This window comes from Tachypleus tridentatus, chromosome 9 (assembly GCF_004210375.1).
Source record: "Tachypleus tridentatus isolate NWPU-2018 chromosome 9, ASM421037v1, whole genome shotgun sequence".
Lineage (NCBI taxonomy): Eukaryota > Metazoa > Arthropoda > Merostomata > Xiphosura > Limulidae > Tachypleus > Tachypleus tridentatus.
Genome location: NC_134833.1, coordinates 130200534 through 130227810, shown reverse-complemented (window position 1 = coordinate 130227810; position 27277 = coordinate 130200534). Strand labels below are relative to the sequence as shown.

Here is a 27277-nt window from a genome sequence, read left to right as displayed (position 1 = left end):
GAAATTCAAAACAAACAATATTAGCAGCAACAGTTGTACCTGGTCTTGCAGGATCTGACGAAAATCTGAGTTAACAGTTCGAAACGATTGTTTTAAACAGAAGTAATCCATTAACAACTCCTTCACGAATTCAAAAGCTTTATGACTAAATATCATTACTTGTTTGGAATTTACCAGTCTGTTGAGTACATCAAAAATCCTTAAGAAACAAATGTAAAAAGTATCTAAATATAAGTTTGCTAATGTAATATGTATGCTTCATTTTTTGTCATGACCCATCGAAATTCACTATTGGATTATTGCGTTGGAAGCAAATCAGATAGCCCATTGTGCAGCTTTCTGTATAATACTAACAAACCATCTTTGGTCACTCTCATGTCAGAGCAACCCGAAACAACAGGTTCTCATTTCCAAACTCTTTCCTATGAAATAATTAAATAAAAAGTGAATTTTCTATCGTGAGGACAAAAGTGTTTCAAGTTTACAAAACTAATAAATGGTGGAATACTTGTTGTTAACTGCTGCTAATGGAACAAGAGATTGTCGTGTTACGTTAAAACTTCGTCGTATTTTATTTTTCAGGTGGAAACTATGGAAACATGTAGACTGAAAAAATACGTATATAAATAATGAACAATCTGTTCCTTATATTCCTGTTTTGGTAGTAGAGAGATTCTAAACTTAGATTTATAACCGATTTTTCTAGCTTAGAACTAGTTGGTTCGTTATAGAAACATGTAAAAGATATCAGTAGATAGGTAACTTGTCTCTGAGGCCTAGGTTTGAAGGTATTTTCAAGCACAGAATAACACAGATTTTAAAGCTTTTATCTCGTGCTTTCTGTAAGCCCCACAGTGGCACAGCAGTTTGTCTTTAGACTTATAACGCTAGAAACCGGGTCTCGATACCCGTGTGGGCAAACTTTTCACTGCTAGGAGCAGCGCTTCATGTGTTAACAATACATTTATGGCCAACCGAACCGCTGAGATCAAAATTCATGAAACAGTAACCCCTCTTCACTTTAGTAGCTGGGGTAACTTAACGAAACGGAAACAAACATGGATATTAAAATAAATACATAATATTAAATCCGTTACACCAGGTACTCCTGTTCACCCATAACTAAATTCTTTGCTGTTGGATTCATAGATAGATACTTGGCCCTGGGAGGACCGTTCCCCAGTTTGTCATTTTAGTTTTCCAGTCTTTATTGTTTTTAATCTAGAAGCAGGCGTGAAGTTTTCTACTTCACTCTCTCTAATCATTCACATGGCTCCCTAGCTAGCTCTCTGTAGCCAACTCTACGCGTATGCTTTCTGTACAACAAAGCTTTTCTTGAAGTAATTTCCAGTCCGAATATTCTCACACTGTTCTTAAACAACTTATACCTAAATCTTTATGCGCGATCAGCTAGTATAAAGCTCTAAGCATTTTCTCGCAAGTGCGGAGTGAAAAGAAACTAAGGTTTCTGAACACCCCTGGTTATCTTCCACGTCCCTGAACACCCCTGGCTATCTTCCACGTCCCTGAACACCCTTGGCTATCTTCCACGTCCCTGAACACCCTGGTTATCTTCCAGGTCCCTGAACACCCCTGGTTATCTTCCAGGTCCCTGAACACCCCTGGCTATCTTCCAGGTCCCTGAACACCCCTGGTTATCTTCCAGGTCCCTTCAAGGCCTGAGTAAGATTAAACCTAAATACCTACCATGCTTATTGCATTACACTGCACCATATCTAGTTGTCAGCATAAAAATTAGCAATCCAAGGTGAAATCCGTGAAAAACGTATTTCTATATAAATACCACATATACTGTTTTTCATTATAAAAAAAACAAACCAAAAACACAAAAACATATCAAGTTTACCTGAAAGTATTGTTAAAAAAAATTAAAAATAGGGGCATTATTATTTTACTGTAACCCTGACATACAAAACATCCCATAATAATATTAGGGAGAAAGAGTAACAATTATTTTATTCATTCCAGTTTGCTTTAGACTAAAATCAATTATCTATAAATATATTGCGTTATTAAGTTAGTTTTTCTAATTCCATGCAATTATAGGTAAGTCAACACTATCCTCTTTCACTAACTCAAGAGTTACTCTTTATTAACGAAAGATGGGGTGACAGTAATCTTAAAGCGCCCACAGCGAAAAATATTCGGCAACGGGATTCGAAACCGTAACCATAGATTGGAAGCCAAAAGCTTTAGCGACCAGGTTATTCCAAAGCTTTAAATAAACTAATGATACATGATTACTAAATTAATACATGCATTGCCATTTTAAAAATCGACATTACGCTATAACAAATCATTTCAACATACACTTAGGTGCCTGACTGCGTGACGCACAAGCCTAACGTGCGGTAACATGCTACATAAGGAGAACCAAAACAATCAGTCACACGTTACTTTTGGTGCATAACTGATGTCACATATGAACACTTTTTTTGGTTTTTGTAAATGTCACTAGGGGGTCCAATATTAATCATCGTCTGAAGATAAACTGGCCAAGCTGCTGCAAGTAAAAAAATATATTAAAGAAAACTTTTTGAAACTTGCACACATTGTTGTGTAAAAAAAAACGTCTTCAGAACTTGTGGTGTCAGATGCGAGATTAAACATTACATAGCTCTTGCTATAATAACCCACAAATAAGAAACAACCTTCGCTGTACGTGTAACTGGATAAGTCTAGACATAATTCAGTCAATGTTTTTATATATTCTTCAAGTCTGAAAACGCCCAGATTATCAAAGCTAATCTTAAGGACATTGTTCAAAATATAATTACATAGAAAGTTTTTCGAATCCATCTTCCAGATTTACTCTATATCTTGATAGCTGTCCTTTCTGTCTATAACTCATCATAAATCTTTCTTGTTCAGTCACTTTTATAATACGCCACTGTGTCGCCTAAAATGTTTCCTTCTTTCCTAACTCACAATATTTTCAAACAAGAAAAACAAGTTACAGCTACAATTCACCAAAACAATTTCTGTATCGTTCCATTACTGTTGATTAATTAATACCACGTAACAACCAACTCCTATACACGCCTTCATGGTCGTTTTTGTTTGAAGGAGTTATTTTTTTCCAAACTTACCACACAGTTCAGTTACATATAATTGTTAGTTCTTGTCATCAGCAGTAATTACGGCATTTTATCATCTCAGTCTCTGGTGAAATTTTCTTTATTTGAAAACGACCTCTGTGATAAAAGTGTTTACTCAAAATATTGTAAGTTAATTTTCGATAAAACTATGTTTCATGAACCACACGTTATTCGCTAATGAATTAAACGTACTTCGGTTATAAGCAACTGCAAGTAACAAGAGATAAAGAAAAAAAATATCGGAAAAATGGCCAGGTGGTTAAGGCACTCGAGACTCGTTATCTGAAGGTCGCGGGTTCGAATCCCTGTCACACAAAACATGCTCGCCCTTTCACCGTAGGGGCGTTATAATGTTATGGTCAATCCCATTATTTGTTGGTAAACGAGTAGCACAAGAGTAGGTGGTGATGACTAACTGCCTTCCATCCAGTCTTACACTACTAAATTAGAGATGGCAAGCGCAGATAGCCCTCGGGTAGATTTGCGCGAAATTCAAAAATAAACTATTCAGTTTATCATCGCCACATATGATCTATTAGTGTGGGATACGTTAAAAAAAAGAACAATCAAAATATAAATACAAATACGTAAAACAATGCGGTATTAATATTTAATAGGTAATGCACATAAATGATTCACAAAAAATAACCGATTGGAACTAAATGGTAAATTTATCATCAGTACAATACTACATAATAAATAAAATAAAATCGAATAAGTTTTTTACAATACATTAGTATTCTGTATAGGTTTTAAACAGATCGCCTCTGTGGCTCAACAACAAGTATGCAGGTTTATAATGTTAAACCGTGTTAAGCATTGTTCTAACGGTCATGCATTATTTTCCAAAATTCAGCTACGTTTTTTGGTTACTGTTTCGCCGCCTCAGTTTCCATATTCAGAGTAACAAGTACAACATATTAAAAAGACTGGATTACAAAAATCAGTAAGTCATGTGACAACTACAGTCGATTAAAGCCGCGATTAAACTAAATGTATCGTAATTACATTTTGCTTTTTGATGATATTGCATAGATGTTGTAATACCATTGAAAAATAGTCGCTTTTGGGAAGAGTATATAACAACCTTTGTCAACGAAGATAATATCGGTACATTCAGATCATAATAATCTATTCAGAGAAGGGTTTAAAACTTTCTAAAACGAGGATATTCTTTGTACTTAATGATATTGGAAAACAAATGAATATGGATCAACTTAGGGTACTAAGAATCATTCATAAAGAGACCTGAAACGAGTCATATCCCAACTATGGTAATTACCGTGTGGCGACTTGTAAGAAATGGGAATATACATGAACATCAAAGCCAAAAGCTGTTTATGTGATTCAGGAAACGGTATGCAACACAATAAGGAAGGAGCTTCGTTTTTAAGACTAGAAATTGCTTCCACCATATGTCTCGGTAAAATAACTCTAGTAGCTGGAGAATGAAATGGGTATTAATTTTATTCTTTACAAAGACATACCATTCAAATCGCCGACACATGACCAAAGGAGTGTGCGTGTGTGTTTTCATATAACAAAGCCATATCGGGCTATTTGGTGAGTCCACCGAGGGAACCAAAGGATTTATGTCCCGTTATGTAGTTGAAACGGGAACTGGGAAACTGTTATTCTCATACATTAAATGTATTATACAATGCGTGCGGGAAGGAGTAGCAGCTTTAGACATAACAGCCTTATAATAGAGTCTTTTGCAATAGAATTACGTTGCAGAACTATTGTCAAAAAGCACTGTCAGCAGAAAAAGAATATCAAACCATACATGGCTATATGGGCTGTAATGAAATGGTAAGGCTCAAAAATTGACTTATCCCCACTTATAATTCAGTAAAGCCTTAATAACATTCATATCGAGAATTTGAGTTGGCCAAGCCATAGCTGTCAGTCTGTTTTAGAACCTGTTTTTCTTACCCTTGCAGCATACTAACAATTAATGCCCAACGGGTATTCTTCGTGAAGAAATAACACAATGTATAAGAATTTGCATGTACCTGTCAGCAGGCACGGTGCCATCAGTTTTCTGTAAATCTTTAATACTAACAGCTGAAATAAAACTCATATTTGTTTTAGTCTCCCAACATACTGCACTGTAGATTTTATATATTGGTCGCGAGGCCAGCGGGCCACACGATTTCTTGTAATATATTAGAATACACTAAAACTTTAGTAAGAATTTGAGTTCTTAGTCATAACAGGTTGCATAAAATGTTAATCATCAATATTTTGTCACTGGCTGAAAGTTTTAAACTCACATATTTCTGTCACAATTCTTTTTTTTTTTTTGGACTGGCTGCTGTTTAGGTTAGATATCATTCTTTTTTTTTTGTTATACATTGAGCAAAATAAGGACATAAGCATGATACTAAAATACAGTTTGGGATAATTCGCATCAACCACCTATTACATTTGGATACATCATAATTTCTTCTATACTTCAATGCCCCCCAGTGGCTCAGCGGTATGTCTGCGGACTTACAACGCTAAAATCCGGATTTCGATACCCGTGGTAGGCAGAGCACACATAGTCCATTGTGTAGCTTTGTGCTTACTTCAAAACAACAACAACTATACTTCAATAACTTTGTGTTCATATCTTCAAGTTGCGTTATTTTGTTTACACCTTTTCTAGTTAAGTTGTTTTTCAATAGATATCACATTTCTTGTATAGTTTTATAAAGTGATGTCATAAAATATGCCAGAAACGAAGGAAATTACGTTCCGGAAAGCGTTTTTAGTAGTTTGAAGTTTGATGCAAAGGAGCACAAAAACATATACGAAAATGTTTAGACGATGGTAGTTCTGAGCTCATAATTTTTTTTAATTTCGTCTGATTTTTGTGTGATGAAAAATGGTTACTTTCAAAAATATCTTAATTTCTAATAGAAACTTCACCTCGATCGAATTAACCAATTTGTCTATAGACGAGCTAAAAAATTTACGATGTTTAAGTGTAATTTTGCATATTTTTGCCCATATCTCCTAGAATATTTGGGCTACTGAAACTATATTTGCTTTCAAGGTAGGGGAACATATATCCCAACTATACACCAAATTTGAAAAAAAAAAAAAAAAAGTTAAAGGGAAGTTTATCTATCTTTCATTGGTGCTAACAACAAAGAAACAAAGAATATTAAGCTAATATCGACCTTCCGTAAAACAATAAGGGTTGAAGCGATTTCTTTAGAAATTTGTGTAAAGGAAATTTGAGAGATCTACCATACCGAAAATGTGAGAGTTTTGATTAACGAGGTGATTATACGGAATGTTTAAACATCTAAAGTTTTCATTTCTGTTATCAACATACTGAGTGTCGTGGTTATATTTATGCAAATTCGCACAAATATCTTTTACTGGCTTTGAGAAAATCAGTGATAAACATTCTCAATCAAAGTGCAGTTCACGAATATTTGATTTTTAAAGCAGAACTAGTAAGAAATAATGAATTTTGATTTTTCTTGTCAAAGAAATTTTCCAGTGAGATCAGACTAACCAAAGTGTGCTTAAATACCACTGCCTATTCGAAAATAAATACTGTATGGCACAGCTGTGATAACAGTGTATATTCAGACGTATCAAAATATATATATAAAATTATAACTTATTCTTTGAATCCCAGATATGTGGAACTGAATTAGTGTGTAAATTCACTCTGTAAAGCAGTGATATTACTATACACTTTACGTGTATTAAATGTTTAAGTTTTTTTATTTCTAATAATACATATCTCACAAAAAATTTTTAAAACGTGTTTTTCGTTTTCGTTAATGAAATAGAAAATAAGAAGACATCCGTGAATTTCGTGTAAGTCAAGTACTTTCACTCTATATAATTCACACTGGGAATTCAGCTTTGGCATATTTTAAGCCTTACTTAACCAAGAAGTGTGGTTGCAGGGAAGGTTTTCAAAAGGGGGGGAGGCAATGGTGGAACTACAATGCTTCTCACGTGCTCTTAAATCTTAATTTCTTTCCTCCTATGATGTGTATGTTGGTCTAAAACGATCGTGTCCTCGTTAAAAGCGAGAACCTCGTTACAAATCGATACGACTTTTCGAATACCGACAGCCTCAACTACGCCAACTGGGCTTGGGCAAGCTATTAACAAGTTGTTCGTGAGACCTTTAAACTTTGCTAAAAAAAACTTTTGGACACAGCAAAACTGTTTTCATTCTTCGAAATTGTCATCAAAGACATTCACCCAGAAAGACTGTCTTAATTTTCAGTTAGTGAATGAGTCAATACGTAATTTATTGATAAAAAGCAGTGAAAACCACCTTGTGCTCTCAAGGAAATTTCCTTATTTAAAATGTTCAAAAAACAAGCAGTGCAATTGAGGCATTCTTTGATAACTGTAAAGGGCCAGTCATTATAGTTGAGGCATGCATGACTCATCAGCAACTATATAGTTTGTGAAAGATATGAAACTGTTTAAGAAACTTCAATCATGTTGATTAGCATTAGAACGATATAAAGAAAATGAAAGTGGTCATGAATCTTTTCACAACAATGAAGTAATTATAGCTGAATGATGACGTTCCTTTGTAATAACAACAACAACATCCGTTGTTATTAGCAGTGACGTATAATATTTTTCAATAAACAAAAATATTAAGCATCCGTTGTTATTAGCAGTGGCGTACGATATTTTGCAAAACACAAATATATTAAATGTTATTCTTGAGGGTAGCGTGTTCGGACGGTGAATCGGAGGATCAATGTTTTGTGACCCATTCCCAGAGAAAACGCACCTCAAAACCATGGGCACGGTTTACGAGTGAAGGTAAAATCCCAGTAATAGGTCAGACGAAAGTAACCTAAATGTTGACGGTATTTATTACTGACTAGTTCCCTTTACTCTATCATAATAAAATTGGTCTTGGAAGTGTCTACGGAAGTACGGCCCATATAGAAGTACGAATATTTTTTTAAAAAATCATAGGGCAGAAATTCACGCTCAAACACACATACACACCGTCCCATGTCCTTGCTACCCTTCAATGTCTGCAACCAACTGTGGGAAGGTAGTTGCTTCAAAAGAAAGAAGTTTAATAGACACAACTGGGGTGGTGTCTGTGGTTGAAATTCAAGCTTCCATAATAATATTATAAACTTGATCCGTAATTGTAAAAGTTTATAATACACTAATACCCAAGCCAACAGTTTAACTAGTGTAATACCGGGCCCGGCATCACCAGGTGGATTAAGGCGTTCGACTCGTAATCCGAGGGTTGCGGGTTCTAATCCCCGTCGCACAATACATGCTCGCCCTTTCAGCCTTGAGGGCGTTATAATATGACGATCAATCCCACTATTCGTTGGTGAAAGAGTGGTCCAAGAGTTGGCGATGGGTGGTGATGACTAATTGCCTTCCCTCTAGTCTTACACTGCTAAATTAGAGACGGCTAGTACAGATGTCCCTTTAGTAACTTTGCGCGAAATTAAAAACAAAACAAAAAACAAACAGTATAATACCATCCTCAACTCTCAACTGATACCCAAGCCAACAGTTTAACTAGTACAACACCATCACCTACCCTTAACGGCCTACTGTCAATTAACAGAAGTTTTCTAACTTGTTTTCTTTTATACATTATATGTACCCAGACGTAACATATGTTTACAACAAACATTCTAAACCTTTTGTTTTCATTCCTAAAATGTTTTTTTTTTTCATAAATATTTGCTTCGTTAATTGGAATATGTGCGACGCCATTTCTTCACTAAAATTCTGAATTATTAACACGAATAAAATCGTTTATATATGTATATGTGAAGTAATGTACAGTTCTTAATATCTAATATTAATGTTTGCATACAAATTTATTTTGAATGGATTTTATGAAAAATCTTAATTAAAGATTTTAAAGTATTTTATGATACATGTAATAGTATTTATATAAATTCGAAAATAACGATTTAAGTAACTTTATACTATGCACAATAAAACAAAATTCGAAAGTTATTTTTAAGGAAATAATTGAAATTAATCATTGGATATTTCATATCATATATAGATTAATGTAGTTATATTACCTTCCCTATATAAGACCCGCTACTGGTGGATCTCTTTGGAACCCTTAAAGATCCAAACAATGACATGGAAAGATAAGGAATAGGTGCTTTACTAATAATTTAGGTCAGACTTATAGTACAGTAATACTTTAATGTCTTGGAAGTTATGCCCAAACATTATATTGGGGGCTGGAATATTAAGTTACAAATACAGTCAGTTTTGCTGTCTCCTCGACTGATGTATTGTATCCTATTATATCTTTCTGCTTATTACTATTATTTATGATCAATCATATTCCTGCTTTTGACTGCAAACAATAAAACGTGGTAAAAATGTAGGACGTTGTGGGCCTAAAATTGGTCTTTTATGTTCCTTCTTTTTCTTAAACATGTCGGCTGGCGAAGTTTATGTTAAATTGAACAAACGGTGTCTTACTTTTCTCAGTGTGCGTGTTTTTCTTATAGCATAGCTGCATCGGGCTATCTGCACTGTTTAACGAGGGTAATCGAGCTTCTGATTTTTTTCCATTGTAAATCTTAAAGACTTACTGCCGTCCCAGCGGGAGCCTATTCCGTCAGTACGTCAAAATATCAGGACACATTACATGATGACCCACTTTATGCCTTAGGCCCGGCATAACCAGGTGGTAATGGTGTTCGATTTGTAATTCGAAGGTCGTGGATTCGAATCCCCATCACACCAAACATGCTCGCCCTTTCAGACGTGGGGGTGTTATAACATACGGTCAATCCCACTATTCGTTGGTAAAAGAGTAGCCTAAGAGTTGGCAGTGGGTGGTGATGACTAGCTACTTTCCCTCTAGTCTTACACTGCTAAATCAGGCACGGGTAGCACAAATAGTTCTCGTGTAGCTTTGCTCGAAATTCAAAAATAAATAAAAAAACCTTACAAAAGAAAACCTTACAACTTGTCTCTTTGATGTTGAGTGTAAGAAAACCTTACAACTTGTCCCTTTGATGTTGAGTGTAAGAAAACCTTACAACTTGTCTCTTTGATGTTGAGTGTAAGAAAACCTTACAACTTGTCCCTCTGGTGTTGAGTGTAAGAAAACCTTACAACTTTTCCCCCCTGGTGTTGAGTGTTTATACTGTGGCTGAGATTGTATCTTTATTTTATTATTTTCATACTTTTTATTGTTTCTTTTCCCATAAATTTACATTTCATCTAAGGTTTAAATATGTTGCGTGACTTTAGCGCTATCCTTCCTTTTGATTATATGTAAAATATTAAGCGCATGAAAAGTGCCATAACGAATAATTTAGAAGCTACATCTACTGTCGAATGAAACTTGCCTATCTCACTGCACTTCTTCGAGCAAATAATATCACGAACATTGAATGAACTTTGTTAATCCTGAAAAGCATCTGAAACATTTTTCATTGCTTATACGTCACACGATATTTTGCCAACTTTGCAAATATATACGGGTACTTCTCAAGACCAGATACATTGAAAAACTGTATAATGTTCCTTTTGATGATGTCAGTATTAGCAGCCATATTAATTTGCAAATACATTCTAAAGTTGAGTTTTCTAAGTATAGATCCAGTTTCCTGTGCTGGTTAAGTACTATTTTTGTAAGGCTGCGTATTTTCTTAATATTCAGAATTTTTATAACATGTATTATTGCGTTTATTACAAAACGCTAACACTTTTGTTTTAATATTTCAACTATCATAATAAAATCCTCACTTAAAAACATACCACTTACATTGAAGTTCGCTCCTACTGAGTAGAACTTGCAGTACTGTGGAGCCATGGAAAGGTTACTTATTTCCCTTCCAACACGATCCGACTGAGATGTAAACAGAACATTACTGGCGGCATGGCGCCTCACGCAATCTCCGTTCGATTGGCGTTCAGTTTTTTGTTGTTGTTTTTTCCACAGTGTTTGTACATGAAACTTTAAAAGATGTGACGTACGACGTGTTATACTTATTGTTTGAAACAATACTCAATTTATTTGTCTGAAAATTCGTCTTTAGCAACCACTTCTACAATTTCGATTCTATAGTAGACCTTCCACTGACGCCATTTCTTGTTGGCAAAACAACACTAACAGTGCCCTTCTCATTTTTGCAGTTAAAAATGATAAAACATAAAATCCCTGATGAATTATTTACTTGCTCACCAATTAATAAAATGGATATGTTTTATTAAACAGCAATAAGAGACATAAACCAGACAAACATTACATGCAATTTAAAGGCAAAAACAAAACACTTACCTGCCAATCGATGTAAACATTATCCATAGCGAATCCTTGTCATTTAGCGGGAAAGTGAGCGTGGATAGACGACGCCACGCATGCTCACTGTAGAGAGATCTGGCGTTTTCCTATAGTTATTGGCGTCATATGCTGAATTGGGTTTATAGTTACTGAAGTAATTATTTGGCTTCAAAAGAAATACGCTATCTGTTGAGAACTTATTTTGACGATATAAATGAATTATAAGTTATTTTCAAATATTTGTGTTTTAATGGTTCTTCTCTGTTGCTTTAACACTTTTTGGTAATTGTGGAAATCAGAACGTAATGGGCATATTTATTGTAACACTTTTCATCGCCTTTGTTCCATAGTGATTTAAATATAATAACAAATAATCTTTAAAAACAATAACATTTATTTAAATATAACAACAAGCAATCTTTAAAAACAATAACATTTATTTACATTGTTTTCTTGTAATGAAATATTAATTACCCAATAATTCGTTAGGAAACAGGGTAAATATTAATCATTTCTATTCAACAGTAAGATAACCATATAAAACAGAACTAAACCTTGAATTTACGAAACTAATTTAATAAAATACACCCTCTAAAAATACATAGCGTCATTAATCAGTGCATTACAAAACTAAAACCGCAATGAAAAGTGTTACGAATCATCAATTAACTACCAACGTTGTTAACGGTATTTGCGTTTCTAAATTGAATAATGTCTCACGTGGTTAGGCCAGCTAATCAGATGAGCAAAGCAGGCAACCATCTAGAGCTGCAAATGAAAAAATAATTTGACCAGATAACTAATTTATATTCAAGGCCTTTGTTGTGTGTTCATTACGAATTTCGCGCAAAACTACAAGAGAGATATCTCTGCGTTAACTTTCCCTAATTTAGCAGTGAAGGACCAAAGGGAAGGCAATTAGTCATAAACATCCATCGCCAACTCTTGGGCTACTCTTTTACAAACGAATAATGGGATTGACTGTAACTTATAACGACGCTCCCACAGCTGAAAGGGCGAGCGTGTTTGGTGGGACGAGGATTTGAGCCTACAATCCTCTGATTTTGAGTCGGGTGCCCTAACCACCTGGCCATCTTTGTTCTTAAACGCAAAGTTACGCAATGATTCTCTGTATTCATTGCATTGCCGCTGAAAAAAAAGTCGTGTAGGTTTATAATGTTGCCTTTTCTTTTAATGATAAGCATTTAATGATAATGACACTTGTTGAAACGATGTATATCGTTTATTATGTTAAATTTAAAATACAATTTTCTATGTTACCAGTTCAAGTCGTTTCCAAACTTTTATACCTCTTGTGCCCTAGTTTAGTAAATTTGTCGCAAATAGTTAAAGGGAAACAAGAGTAGAAAATATAGTTTCTCTTCTTATATAGTCAACAGTCCTTTTGTTTTTTTAAATATTGTAAAAAACCCTTAGGAGCTAAAACATTGCGGTATATTTAAATGAGGAGTAATCTGAAAACCCACAAGTTACTGTGCAGAATTTAAATATTCTGATAACATTTGTTTTAATTTCATAAAAAAAGTACAAGATAACAGCCACCCACCCCCAGTGGCACAGCGGAATATCTGCAGATTTACAACGCTGGAAACTGGGTTTTGATATCCACGATGAACAGAGCATAGATACCTCATTGTGTATGTGTGTTTAGCTTCAAACAAACAAGTAAGATAAGAAAAAAAATTATAATTAAAACAGTGTCAACAGGAAAGTGCTTGAGGCGTGAATTTATAGCGTCTATATCACTACTATGCCTGCCTTATCCCAGCCAACCTGATGAGTCCTAATGCTTGGAGAAAGGCTTCATAGTTACTGTGTACGACAGATATAGTATGGTTGATATATTATAACATATTCTATTCTATTTCCACTCGTAGGCTCTTAGAATTAAGATGAATATGGTCGGTGGTAGGTACCGTCTTTCTGGCGCTCGCTATAGCAGAAGAAGATACAGGTTTAGAAAAACAAAAGAACGCCATTCTTAAGTTTTGGCAATGCAGCGTACTGAAAAATGTGAAGAAATAATACTGTCAAACTATTAAGTGCTACAACTTATTGTTGGTATAAAGAAACCACATGATCCAGACCGGAAAGCATATTCCAAAATGATTTATTCTGTTGATGTTTAAGATCCACACTAGGAAGAAAGTTTCATAAAAAAGCTTATTCAGTTGCTTGCTATGATCGATACTGCGAAGTATATTTCAGAATAACTTTAGTCAATTGATGTTCACAGTCCAGAATTATAAGTCCACTCTTGGTAGAAATGTTAATAAATACTTAACTATTTTGCTTGTCTGTTGTTAAATGTAAAACAACACTATTGGCTGTATTTGCCCACCGTATGTATTGAAACCCTATTTTTAGCAATATGAGCTCTCAGGCTAACCTCTTTGCTACCAAGAGCGTGCTCTGCTGTATTACTGATATGAGTCAGACATAATAGGCCCCACTTTTGGTAGGAGTGTTAAACTACATTATTTCCACTAATTCCTCTACCAGAGTGAAATCCAGATCGATCTGATATCAGGAATAAAGCTGAAATATTAACTAAAGATTAACTAAGAAAATCGCATCAGTTGTGGTTAAGGAAAGACTAGACATAATGTACTTTTAGGCACATTGTGCTGCTATACTAACAGTTAAAAAACACAAAACAATTTTTAGCACAATGAAAGATATAATCCTTATTACATATTTTAGCAGACTAGTTTTGATAACACAGCTACAATCATCAAGGTCAGTGTTTGTGTAACCAAAATAACTAACAAACAGTTTATCTTTTATCTTAATAAAACACATCGTTTTTTATTGTTCCTCTTAAAAAAACTAGTCCATTAGATTGTAGGGTATTTGGATGATAAGAAACTAAAGAAGTTGTTATGAATAGAGTCCAGTTAACAAAGTGGATTATTATTGCTAATTAGTACTTCAGTTGTCAGTGTTTGGAACTTTTGTATTTTTAATCACACTAATGATAAGGAACTTTGATGCTTTTATTTGTACAAATGGTATTAATAATTAGTAAACTAATTCTTGATGACAAGAAACCCACTTGAAATAAAAATGTATCTCAGAACGGCTGGTATGGATATCAATAAAAGTGTTAATAATCATACCAGCCGTTCTGAGATACAATTAGTAAACTAGTAGTTTGATGACAACGTTAAGCATTTGGATATTTCTAGCTGTATTGAGAATGTTAAGATGCCATAGAATGAGTTAGATCAATTGTTAAATTGGACAAATGCTTCGTGAGTTACCTTTAATTACAGTAATAAAAGATAACGTATTTGACTTATCATAAGCTTAATATAGATGGGAACCCACTCAGCATTGTGACTTAAGAAAATAATTTTGGCTTAGTGACGGACGTGACATTGAAACTATCGAGGCAGTACTGTCGAATTTACTTTGATATGAATTTATGATTTATTTTATTTTAGCATACTGCCTATAATAATGTCATTATATTACACAATATTTAGTATGACTATGCTATGTATTGGTAATTTCGAGGGTTTTTTGTTATCATCTTTTAGTTTTCAGTGTGTCTTTAGAGTGTGTGTGTGTTTTCTTATAGCAAAGCCACATCGGATATCTGCTGAGTACACCGAGGGGAAGCGTCTTAAGATCGTGGTTCACTTAGGTAAAGTATATTCACGTTAAAACTATTTACTTATTTAGAAAGTAGAAAAGTTTAAAGTTTGGCATTAAGCCTCTTTTCCACATTTATGAGATCCTCTTGCAGCACATTTGTCAGTGTCCATTCAGACAGCATTGCACCATCCCGAACCATCAACCACAGGGAATCAAGTTGCCAACGGCGATCACTTCTACTTTATAACCAATTATTATTAATCATTGTGTATAGCTTTTATTTTACATTATTATTACTTTTATTTTTAATACCAGGTATCCCATGTAGACAACATGGTTTTAATACTGTCACATGTACAATTACTTTACGCTCGAGGAGTTTGGCACTAACCTTGTCACAGGCTCTCCTAACCCAAATAATTTCCTCAAGGTTCTTCTGGTAATAATGTCCAATTTAATTATAACCAAGTAACATCTGTACTTCCTATATACTGTAGTAGTTGCTTCACTTCCACCGTCTTTTATCCAATTGACCAATGTTGCCTCTGGCAGTGTTCAACCTTTTCATGTTTTCTCAGTTTACATGTTGTTTCGTTGACAAGCATTGCAGCAGTGGCGTATTTTTCGTGTTACTTGAAGTTTGTGTTATTGTTTCGTATGCCAACTCTCTGCAGTGCTGATATGGCGAATGAGATGTTGTAGTTATTCTAGTAATACTTGAATGATTAGTAAAAGAGCACAGGATGTCACAAAGAGATGATTTCGCTGCTCTCCATGGTAGTATGGTTGCATTCTGCAAGCTATGCAGTTTAGTCATCACTGACTTTCCACTAATACACACAAGTGTGTTCCATACTTCATTCTTGTCATCACTGACTTTCCACTGATGCACACAAGTCTATCCCATGCTTCATTCTTGTCATCACTGACTTTCCACTGATGCACACAAGTGTATTTTATACTTCATTCTTGTCATCACTGACTTTCCACTGATACACACAAATGTATTACATACTTCATTCTTGTCATCACTGACTTTCCACTGATACACACAAATGTATTACATACTTCATTCTTGTCATCACTGACTTTCCACTGATACACACAAGTGTATTCCATACTTCATTCTTGTCATCACTGACTTTCCACTGATACACACAAGTGTATTCCATACCTCATTCTTGTCATCACTGTTTCCCTCTTTATACTGCTGAGACTTTTCTGTTGTCTGTTTTGGGGTATAGCATCCTGGGTAAGACTATTTACTAGCTTCTCTTGGCTGTGGTACAATTCAGGTTAGGTGAAGAACAGTCTCATCCGGAATTTTTGTTCAGTGAAGTCTATCGTTTCTACTTTTGGTTTTGTGCAGTTCTGTAATGTTATCTGACACTTAAAAAAAAACAATCAAATAGAAGTTGTTGTTTTCAACTGTTTTATTGCGTACAGATCCTTTTTCCCTTTTATTTAATAATCAATCTGATTTTTCACAGTTACTCACTGCCAGCTAGATCTTAGAGTTTCTAATTATTCTCGCTGTGTCTTACATTCATGTGTCTTTTCAGTTAGCAATATCAAAATGATAAGTAACAATATTCACAAAGAGACGATGTTACTTATATAATCATAAGATGTAATTATGCTATCTATATTAACTCAGATTCTAAAACTGCTAAATCATTTAACTAAAGTAATGGGTCATAATATGGGACCCGATGGTGTTTATGAGATACATTAAATATTATTTCAAAGTTATTTTAAGCAGTATAAACACGGTAGAGAGATTTATACTGTTGTTCTTCTGTAGAAACACGTAGTAGTGGTCTAATCAAAGCAGAACTCTACTAGGTTCGTGTAATGGTCTAATCAAAGCAAAACTCTACTAGGTTCGTGTAGTGGTCTAATCAAAGCAGAACTCTACTAGGTTCGTGTAGTGGTCTAATCAAAGCAGAACTCTACTAAGTTCGTGTAGTGGTCTAATCAAAGCCGAACTCTACTAGGTTCGTGTAGTGGTCTAATCAAAGCAGAACTCTACTAGGTTCGTGTAGTGGTCTAATCAAAGCAGAACTCTACTAAGTTCGTGTAGTGGTCTAATCAAAGCCGAACTCTACTAGGTTCGTGTAGTGGTCTAATCAAAGCAGAACTCTACTAGGTTCGTGTAGTGGTCTAATCAAAGCAGAACTCTACTAGGTTCGTGTAGTGGTCTAATCAAAGGAGAACTACTAGGTTCGTGTAGTGGTCTAATCAAAGCAGAACTCTACTAGGTTCGTGTAGTGGTCTAATCAAAGCAGAACTCTACTAGGTTCGTGTAGTGGTCTAATCAAAGCAGAACTCTACTAGGTTCGTGTAGTGGTCTAATCAAAGCAGAACTCTACTAAGTTCGTGTAGTGGTCTAATCAAAGCCGAACTCTACTAGGTTCGTGTAGTGGTCTAATCAAAGCAGAACTCTACTAGGTTCGTGTAGTGGTCTAATCAAAGCAGAACTCTACTAGGTTCGTGTAGTGGTCTAATCAAAGGAGAACTACTAGGTTCGTGTAGTGGTCTAATCAAAGCAGAACTCTACTAGGTTCGTGTGGTGGTCTAATCAAAGCAGAACTCTACTAGGTTCTTTAATTATTCTCCACTACGAAGTTATTTTCCATTGCAATTGAGAATTTAAAAATTTATGTTTCCGCATCTTTTGATATATTAAGTGTTGATCTAAAGCTTATTATCAGTCAAGTAGCAGTTTTATCTTTTTGTTTCAGCAAGCTGATTTACTTAATATGACTGATTTGAAATTAATTCATTTTAATATTGTTATAATGACTTATAAATTATGATTGCGAATAATTGAATTTATGAGAAAACATCTAGTATTTCTTGTTTCAAAATATAATTTTTCTTCTTTTATATACAATTTGCAACCTATCATGATTGTAATAAAGGCGTTTTTTGTTCTGTTTGAAGCAGCAGTTAAAGTTTCATATATTTATCAAACTGTAAGTCACTTTTTCGACATATCTGTACCTAAAATTATAAAATATTTGAAACTGAAAAGAGAAATTCGGGTCAAATATTTGCGGTATTTTGGGGTAAATCTATTTCCTGAAAGAGTAATTAAGTAGGTTCGCTATATAATAGGATGAATAGGATATCGGCATGATAAATTGTGAAATAGTTATGAATGTTACTAAAACTTACTGATTTTATGCTAAAACTTAAATGGAGTGAATCTAAAGTGTGATATGCAATGAAAACAATCTTTATTCAAACACATTTTTTTACTTGCATAGGGCGCTGGTCAGTCACTTTTTCTGGAACTGTGTTTAGGCTGGATCTAATTCCTTAGGGTTTACTTCCAAATTATAAACTCACCCAAGACGATAATGTACTGTCAAAATTTCATATGACTTAGTGACGCTAGCTTAACTAGAGTATCTTGTGCTGTTTACGCGTTCTTTCTATTCAAAAACAAGGGAAGTTGCAACCTAAAGATATCACCCGTTCTACCATTGGAGAAAACTGCTGAAAACCTTCATGCACAAAGTGTAACTTTACAGCTATACCTCCCATGGGCAAACAAGATTTATCTTCAAGAGAATGACATAGAATAAGTGTAGCTAGAATAAAATCAGCTTCTTCGCTTTCTAGATCACGTGCTATTTAAAAACTGCAAGTATCTAGTATAAACAAACTGTCTTGCAAAATTACTATATTTAAGGAAGGAGGTAAAAAATACTTGATATATTTGTTTCAGATTTTCCCTCAAGCTGATATCAATTAAAACTAATAAAATTTACGAGCATACATTGGTCAAGAAGAACTGTAACATTTTCTCATATCTGAACACACATCAACACAGGTTAACACAATCCTTTCATAAAAAAACACAATTCAAACATTACACATTTAATACTTTAACTTGACAGACAATATAAATTTTTCATGTTATAAATCAAAGCGCTGTTAAGGAAGAAAATACATAATTTAGACATAATCAGTTCAATTATAAAACAAAATTACACCATTTCTGAATATAAAATACTGTGCAACACACATTTCAAAGTACACAATATTCTCCGCACAAAATCAAACTTACAAAGACATACAAAATTCACATACAGCAAAATGAAATAAAAAGCAACAGTAAATTACAATTTGTATGGGAAAATAAAATAAGCCATTTAAACACTTTAAATAGAAAGCTTATTCAGATAAAAACCAAGTAAGGTTCACTGATATAACTATTTATGTATGATTTCAACAGCAAATAATAATCAAAGTGAAACATCGTATTCATGTTTTATATAAGTTGACGAAACAGAAAGTAATCTGCTCTAGCAGTTTCTATGGCTATTCTTGGGGGACATTTCATTGATGGTGCTTCAACCATTGCTCAGGATAAAGTCCCTCACTTCATCTTGATTAGCTGAATGGTGGTTGGTTTAGTGACAAACGTCAACATCTTCTCAGTGATAGAAAACTTAGATGCGGTTTTGTTGTAATCTTTACCAGTTGGCTTATCTGAACTACTTTATTTGTTGTTATTGCACTGATGACTTTGAGCTTGGTGGTATGATCTCTAACAACAGACATCATCCAGAGACCCATTCTGCTGTAACCCTCACAACCCATTCTGCTGTAACCCTCACAGAACCTGATTACCTGCCAAGAGGATTCAAGCTTCAGAAGATTTTTTCTAAGTCTGGGGATGCAGTAAAAAGGAATGGGATTAAGTATGTGAAAATGGTTCGTACATACATGAGCTAATTCACATTAGACTACAACAGTCCTTATTTTTTACTGTTATTATTTTGCACTAATATTTACATTGGTTTCTCATAGGAACCTCTTCCCAGTTATATCTTTACTACTAACTTGAGTGAGTTTATTTGTAATTAAGCACACAACTACACCATAGGCTATCAGTGCTCTGCCCACCACGAGTGTCAAAACCCGGTTTCTACCGTTGCAAGTCCATAGACATGCCGCTGTGTCACTGGGGAGCAGCTTGGGTTGACTTACCGAGTTTCGCCACGTGGGTTTTACATCCTGTCCCTCTACAACTATACCCACAGACTGCATTTTCATATATTATAAATACACTTTGTACTGAAATGATACTAAGAAAACATTCAGAAAACTGTGTGTTTACAAAACAATTCGATTTTTATAACCGAAACGTTACATCACAATCAAATAAGCCACTGAGTACATCAAGTTTACATTAGGTATATCTAAGCTGATGTTTGTACGTTTCATTTAATACTGATAATTTCACCCGATTATGAATATTTTAATGTCCTGGAATACTCTTATAGAGGAACCTTACACATAATGTAAAATTCCTTGTTACTACTATTATGTTTTCATGAAACTTCATTATCTGCCAAATATTTCAATGTTAAAATCTGATATTAATGAAAATACCAGATGCATTGTATCTTCAAATAATATCACACAGGTCACACAACTCTCACTCATGATTTTATATAGTTTCCATACATGTGTTTAAGGCCCCTCCATCACACACACATATGATGTAATACACATATATCACCTTTATATACTCATTGTTATATACTCTAGTAGTTATAAGCTACTGCTTCTTGAATCTAATAACCTTCTTGGGTTACTTTTACACCTAACACTCAGTTGGTGCAGTTCTCTGATGTGCTGCCATCTCGGAACCATTTCAGGCATCATAAAATAAATAATCACTGCCAGAATTAAGCCAAATTAAAATATTTCAACTCAAATTCTCATCAGCTAGAATTAATACTCATACTGTTACTATAGTATATTAATATACATTCAGAGAAAACACACAAGACCCTCGTTGCACGTAGGAAAACATCATACATTCTTCAGGTTTGTAAGAGGAGGATTTGGCATGCACTAGGTGGCGTGATCCATAGAGGTTTCCTCACTTGCCTCTATGATCCCAAAGCTTCATTCATAAGACAAGAATTGTAACATCATTTCAGTTGAGCTTTCTTTATAAACTGATGATATACTAGACACTATATCTATTAACACAAGTCATCGTAGTCGTAATAATCGAGCAGCTATCATCTGATATCCAGTAGATATTGCCTATAGTGAAATTCTACTCATTATCTTAAAAAGTAAGGACTCTTAAGCCCTTTAGGTCCCGTTAATTTTACGATCGACAAACCATCCTAATTTCCTAATAGTCAACCTCAGCCACATCCATCAATAAGCCATTTGCGATGGCTTGGCTAACTGCTGGACCTGTCTTTTGCTCCTAACTCTTAAGTTTCTTCATCTTGCTTGTTGTAGTCAGTCACATCATTAATGTCTGTTCTTTCATCCTCGTTGGATGAACCAACTCAACAGTAAATGGCATTCTCATTTTATACTGAATTGTCAATTTCAGTCTGACTCCTGGTTGAGCTAGTGTACAGGAACTTCATCTGTAACATACAGATGCAACTAATCAACGAAATTCATGCAGTTTGTATCTACTTAACTCATATGTCAATGTCAGAGTACGAGGTACCTTCGGGTCCAGTATCGAAGGTTGTACATCCTGTTATTTAGAATATTGTCATAGCACTTCTTTTGAAAAACGGCAGCCTTTTCTAGCTGTTGAAGTGCAAACTTGTGCACATCATCTAATGTAGACTTTAAACATTCCACACATTCTTGAGGGTACTATCAAACATATGCTCTAGATGGAGGACCATTACATCATATTCGGAGAAAAGGAAATTATTCACACAACCTGTAGATAAATATTCTGTAACCATATATCCCATCAGGGGGATACAGTAAATATTCACTCCAAATGATTTGGTGAAGGTTAAAGTTGGCAAGTATTTTGTATTATCCATTCTGCCAAACCGTAAGATTGGGGTGACAAAGTAAAGTGCATGTCTTCACCACAAGTAAACCTTTACATAATTTTGAGAAGAACTGTCTCCTGAAATTAGCTCTTGATTCTTGTGGTAACCCAGCATGGCCAGGTGGTTAGGCACTTGACTCTCAATCTGAGGATCGAAGGTTCGAATCCCCGCCACACCAAACATGCTAGCTCTTTCAGCCGTGGAGGCGTTACAATGTTACAGTCAATCCCACTATTCATTGGTAATAGAGTAGCTTAATAGTGGCAGTGGGTGGTGATGACTAGTTGCCTTCCTTCTTGTCTTACACTGCTAAATTAGGGATAGCTAGCGCAGATAGCCGTCGTATAGCTATGCGCGAAATTCAAAAACAAAAAAAAACTTTACAACTCAATTGTAATTTACAATTGTAGTTGCAATTTTCATCTTTATTTTTATTTTTTCATGATTAACCCTCGTGAAGCTTTCCAAGAAATTCAAAAAACAAACAAATTGTTCCATGTGGACCAAACTGTACTATATAGAGATCCTTCAACAAATCAGTTATGGATTGTATCAAAATATTAACCAACAGGTAAACATTGGCCCAATTCGCGAAGTTGTATATAGCAACAATTATTTACTCATGACTACATTTAGTCTTTAAGACGTGTTGGGATTGGCCACAGCAAACTGTTTCACCTTCTTTTTTATAAAACCATTTGCATTCATTTTTGCCATCAACAGGGTTTACATCCAGACCCTAAGCTCTGTCTCAATTGTGTTGCTCGTTTTGTGGTTCCCAGAACTTTGTTTTGGGATGTATTTTTTACCATAAGCTTTCTTTCGTTTCTTATATTAAGCAGCTTCATGCCAAGTGTACAAATGCACTGAACATTCTCTACGTCATTTTTCTTCCATCTCTTGGCGACAGGATATATGTTTCATGCTCAAGATCTATCATGACCTCATACAATCCAAGCTGAACTATGAGTCTTTAGTCTATAGTACTGCCAAGGCCTCTGCCTTGAAGATGTTGGACTCATGTACCATCAGGGGATTCGGTTCTACACAAGAGCTCTCCGTACTTAGTCCATCCAGAATCTGTTTTTCACCTCTGACGTTTCCAACTTTCATTGTAATAGGATCCCAAGTTTCAATCTTTACCACAGCATCCAAGTAGGGGTTGTCTTCTTTCCTCATTGGGCTTTGCTATTTCAGAATTGCTAGTCAGCCATTCCACCATTTAGCCTTCATATTCTGACACAGTTGGTTCTGTCATTGGATGATGCTACCGAATCTAATGACCAACCCATTCATCCACGACTTGTTACTACGTTCACCTGTGACCTTTCTTCGAGTCATCTGAGGAAAACAGATACTTCCGATTGTAAGCACTGTCTTCTCTTTGCCAAACATCTTTCCAACTCGTTTCCGCTGTCACAAATGGTTCAAAATCAGATGTCTATGTGGGCTTTCCCACAGTTTGTTGTAGCTCGCTGGTTGTTCACAGAATCCCCTCTAGAGTTTTATGTTCATTGCCGAGTTGTATGCCATTTCACTTGCCTTGGATCACACAGAAGATAAGCAGTACACTACTTACACCAATTCTCTTTGCTATCTACTGATCCTGGAATCATTTAATGTGAGTTCTCACCCTGTTTTCTTAGACATTAAGAAACAACTGGCTAAATTTTTTCTGTCATCCATCTCAAATCAGTTTTTCTGAATAATTGGCCATGGTGGTATTCTAAGAAACGAGCATGCTGACAATACATCCAAGTCCGTCTGCTCTGGTGCTGTCACAGCCGAGCTTGTCCTGTATATGGTCCTTGGTCCTGGGATCAAGACCCAGTGTACAGTTTCATGTAAACGTAAAAGACTGTGCAGTGGTATCAGCAAAAGTCTCCAACACAAACAGAATATACATACTCTATTTCACTATCAAAGTTATAAAAAGGAAAAAAGGATAATATGTCTTTGTTTACTTTGGATTAATACATAGCTTTTTTTTTTACATTGAACTAATGTGATTTTTCGTTATGATTCTTAACACAACCACTTTTTTAAAAATAAATAAAAATGTATTATATTTTTGGAATGCATCATTACTTCATGTTGAAAGTTCCTCTTGGTTGAGTAATTCTCGATATATTCTAAGCTATAGTTTCGTATTTCATTATAGTAAATGGAAAACCAATTCCAATATTACCAGTAATGGATTTTCAAGTCCTTTCTGATAATTCATTTTGTAAACATGGAAGCTCTACTTAAACACTACAAGTAACAGGTCCTGAATCCTTACTTAGCACTTTACTTCTGTAAAGTTAAATATAAGAACTCTTGCAGTATAAACATAGACAGATAATAAACTTCATTCAGTTACATTCACAAATATGTAACACACGAGTAAAAACACCATAACTTTATCCTCGTATTAGAGATTAGTAAAAATACAAGTAATATCAATTGCTGTTCAGAGAGGCCCGCCGTGACCAAGTGGTTAAGGCATTCGACCCATAATCTGAGGGTCGCGAGTTCAAATCCTTGTAACACCAAACATGCCGCGGGGGCAATATAATGTGACGGTAAAAGAGTAGCCCAAGAGTTGGCGGTGGGTGATGATGACTAACTGCCTTCCCTCTAGTCTTACACTGCTAAATTAGGGACGGCTTTGCGCGAAATTCAAAACATACTGTTCAGAGAATAACAGCCGAGTATATATTACACAAGAAAAATAAATTATTAATTGTCGTAGTTGTAGAGGAATAATAAATCATTTCATGCACCTGAAAAATATAAAACAGTATAACTGAATAAACACAAAAAGTGCTTTTTCAATGGCAAAGTTACGAAGAGTATCTTCTATGATTCCTAATTTTGAATTTCCAAACAGAGATTAGGCATTTGTCATGCAGTATCTACCATCATCTATAGGGCCACTTTTTTTATAACCGAATATTGCGAATTTTAAACTTCAGAATTTTGATCAAACAAATGTATTTTCCATTAATCTTAAAAAGCGCCCTCAGCCTCACACTGCAGTCGCAATTTTTTTCTCAGTAACAGGATGCGAATTAGGGACAAATGGATTAACAGCTCGGCACACTAACCATTTTGTTCACGCTCCCTAATTTTCGACGTCAACAAAAGGCTAATCTATTTCGAATTGGTAAAAATAACAAAATTGACTTGTTGAAATAGATTATAACCAAGTTAAAATTATGATTTAAAAGTCTAACGTTTTCACGCAAAATGACTTGTCTATAGTTTTCGTTAAAGACCCTGACGCAAACTATAACTACGTAGTTCTAACGCGTTCTATCAGTTGAATGAAATAATAAAATGGATTTGTGCTGGAACAAATTAAAAACATGTCAGCTCAGTAACGTTCGTGTAACTAGATGAATTAAAACCCATCAGTTCAGAAAATATTAAAAAATAATAATGTTTTGTTTTGTTTTTGAATTTAGCGCAAAGCTACTCGAGGGCTATCTGCGCTAGTCGTCCCTAATTTAGCAGCGTAAAACTAGAGGGAGGGCAGCTAGTCATCACCACCCACCGCCAACTCTTGGGCTACTTTTTACCAACGAATAGTGGGATTGACCGTCACATTATAACGCCCCCACGGCTGGGAGGGTGAGCATGTTTGGTGCAACCGGGATAAAAATGAATAAGAATGAGTTCCACCTAAAAACGTTGTTACGAACAGACTTTTACTCCGTATAATTGCTTCACTGCAATATACTAATCTCCCACTTACAACACTAGAATTCGGGTTCCGATTCCCCAGGGTACAAATAATACATCATACAGCTTTGCGCTAAAAAGAAAGAAAAAATCCCAGCTATACAATAACAAGTATTTTGAAGCGTTTAAGAGGTAAATAATAACTGGAAAAAAAATTACTTTTAGGAAGATAATTTTGCAAATATTGGATTAAAATTAAAAATATAGGAAATATTTTTATTTCGTTCCAATAATAACTTTAATCTGGTTATACTCGAGTATGTTAAAGACTATATTCTCTAACTACTATTAACAGTGAAGTGTATAGTAAAAAACGTTGTTGTGTGTAAAGTTTTATACTGACTCTAATCAATAGGAAGAGTAAAACGAACAGTCCCGTTGGGAACAGCGTCTTCTGCATGATTCACATTCTTCGCCCACAGTTTACATCCTACATTTATAGCAATTCCAATTCTCGGGCTAGAAAAGTGTACAGACACTAGAGGAGGCATGAAGTCGGGTTGATCTGTATAGGGGAAGAAGTTTACTGGAAATCCTTGGTATGGAGAGTAGTGTATGAAACCAAGGTTCTCCTTGTCAAAAGCAGTGTCTCCCTCACAGTCTATATAGGCATAATGTGGGTCGTAGGTAGAACGTAATCTTTCAGGTAGTTCAACTGCAGTGTGGAGATCTCTGGTGTTGTAGGGAACAGGCTCCCAGTTGCTGATGTTTGAGAATTGGAGAAAAATACATGGTTTACCATATCTGTATCCAAATGTTTCGGTTTCAATGCATTTAGGTGAAATTAATTGGATGTTGAAGAAGCACGAATGTCCCGCTGGAGGACTTTCTCTAGAACACTCGGTAAAGTTTTGATTATCAATCATTTCTGTGTTATAGCCAGATAATAACTGTGATAATTCTTGGCTCATCTTCGTCCAGTTTCTACCCCCGAAATGAAGTCTACCAGGCCCAAAATGTATCAAATTCAAACTGCCTTCAGGTGTCGGAAAAACCCTTCATCAAACGAGGAATAGCGTTCATTGTGTTTTTGTTGCAATAAATAATGTCTCCGTAGCATTGAGGAATGGTTACAATTATTGATGTTAGCATAAGTACGCCCATTAATGAAATTTGACACTTTTTACCACGTCGAGAATGTGAGCTTTTAGTTTTGGTTTCCTTTTTTGATGCTCCGAAGGTCGATGTGCAGTTAATTCCTCGCACAAAAGCATTGTTAGACATCTTATTTTCCCCGTTTTTATCTTTATGCCCCACGTTATTTTTTAGGCCTAGTAGCTTTCCTCCTGCTCAGCTCCCCTTTTAATTCCAGCAACAATCACTTGATGAGAACAGGAAATAAATGGTTATTTTCTCTTTTGTCTTTTTCGCAGCTTATTAATTTTCAGTAAGGATCCTGTGAGTGTAAACTAATATCGTTAATTTTTATTTACAACATTCAATTTAAGAAATCAGTACCGTACTAAGTTTATTTTACAATTTTTTTTTAAATTATTGAAAACCAGAGTAAATGAAACAAACTATCGAAGGTAGTTTCTGTAAATTCAAGATCTTCGATATAATCGCGCCTCCTCTTCAATTACTGTTCTGAACAATTTGGGAATATGTTCAAACTCGTTTCTTTAATTTCAAGCTTTCTGATAGTGTGTTCCATTCACTGTTTGTTTGTTTTTAAT

The 27277-nt window shown here is 35.0% G+C and overlaps 3 protein-coding genes across 9 annotated transcripts in view; all 3 read right to left on the bottom strand.

The window, feature by feature from the left end:
• Positions 1 to 11537, bottom strand: part of LOC143226378 (sodium/potassium-transporting ATPase subunit beta-2-like) — a 37039-nt gene extending 25502 nt beyond the window's left edge. The window contains exon 1 of one of the 2 annotated variants that reach the window (XM_076457269.1): positions 11404 to 11537. The gene's annotated coding sequence lies outside the window, so the exon portion shown is untranslated. Of the gene's footprint in view, positions 1 to 10887; positions 11042 to 11403 lie in introns of those variants that run through there. The other variant, XM_076457270.1, reaches the window with a different exon arrangement.
• A 6713-nt stretch (positions 11538 to 18250) lies between these two features.
• The window catches only part of LOC143226376 (uncharacterized), a 37836-nt gene continuing 28809 nt past the window's right edge, over positions 18251 to 27277 (bottom strand). For 4 of the 6 annotated variants that reach the window (XR_013014579.1, XR_013014578.1, XM_076457264.1 and 1 more), the window contains one exon: positions 18251 to 19711. The gene's annotated coding sequence lies outside the window, so the exon portion shown is untranslated. The remainder of the gene's footprint in view (positions 19712 to 27277) is intronic. The other 2 variants (XM_076457266.1, XM_076457263.1) reach the window with 1 other exon arrangement.
• Positions 25862 to 27009, bottom strand: LOC143227252 (sodium/potassium-transporting ATPase subunit beta-like). The gene has a single exon (XM_076458721.1). It carries the CDS (start codon positions 26510 to 26512, stop codon positions 25946 to 25948), a length of 567 nt encoding a protein of 188 aa, XP_076314836.1. The 5' UTR covers positions 26513 to 27009; the 3' UTR covers positions 25862 to 25945.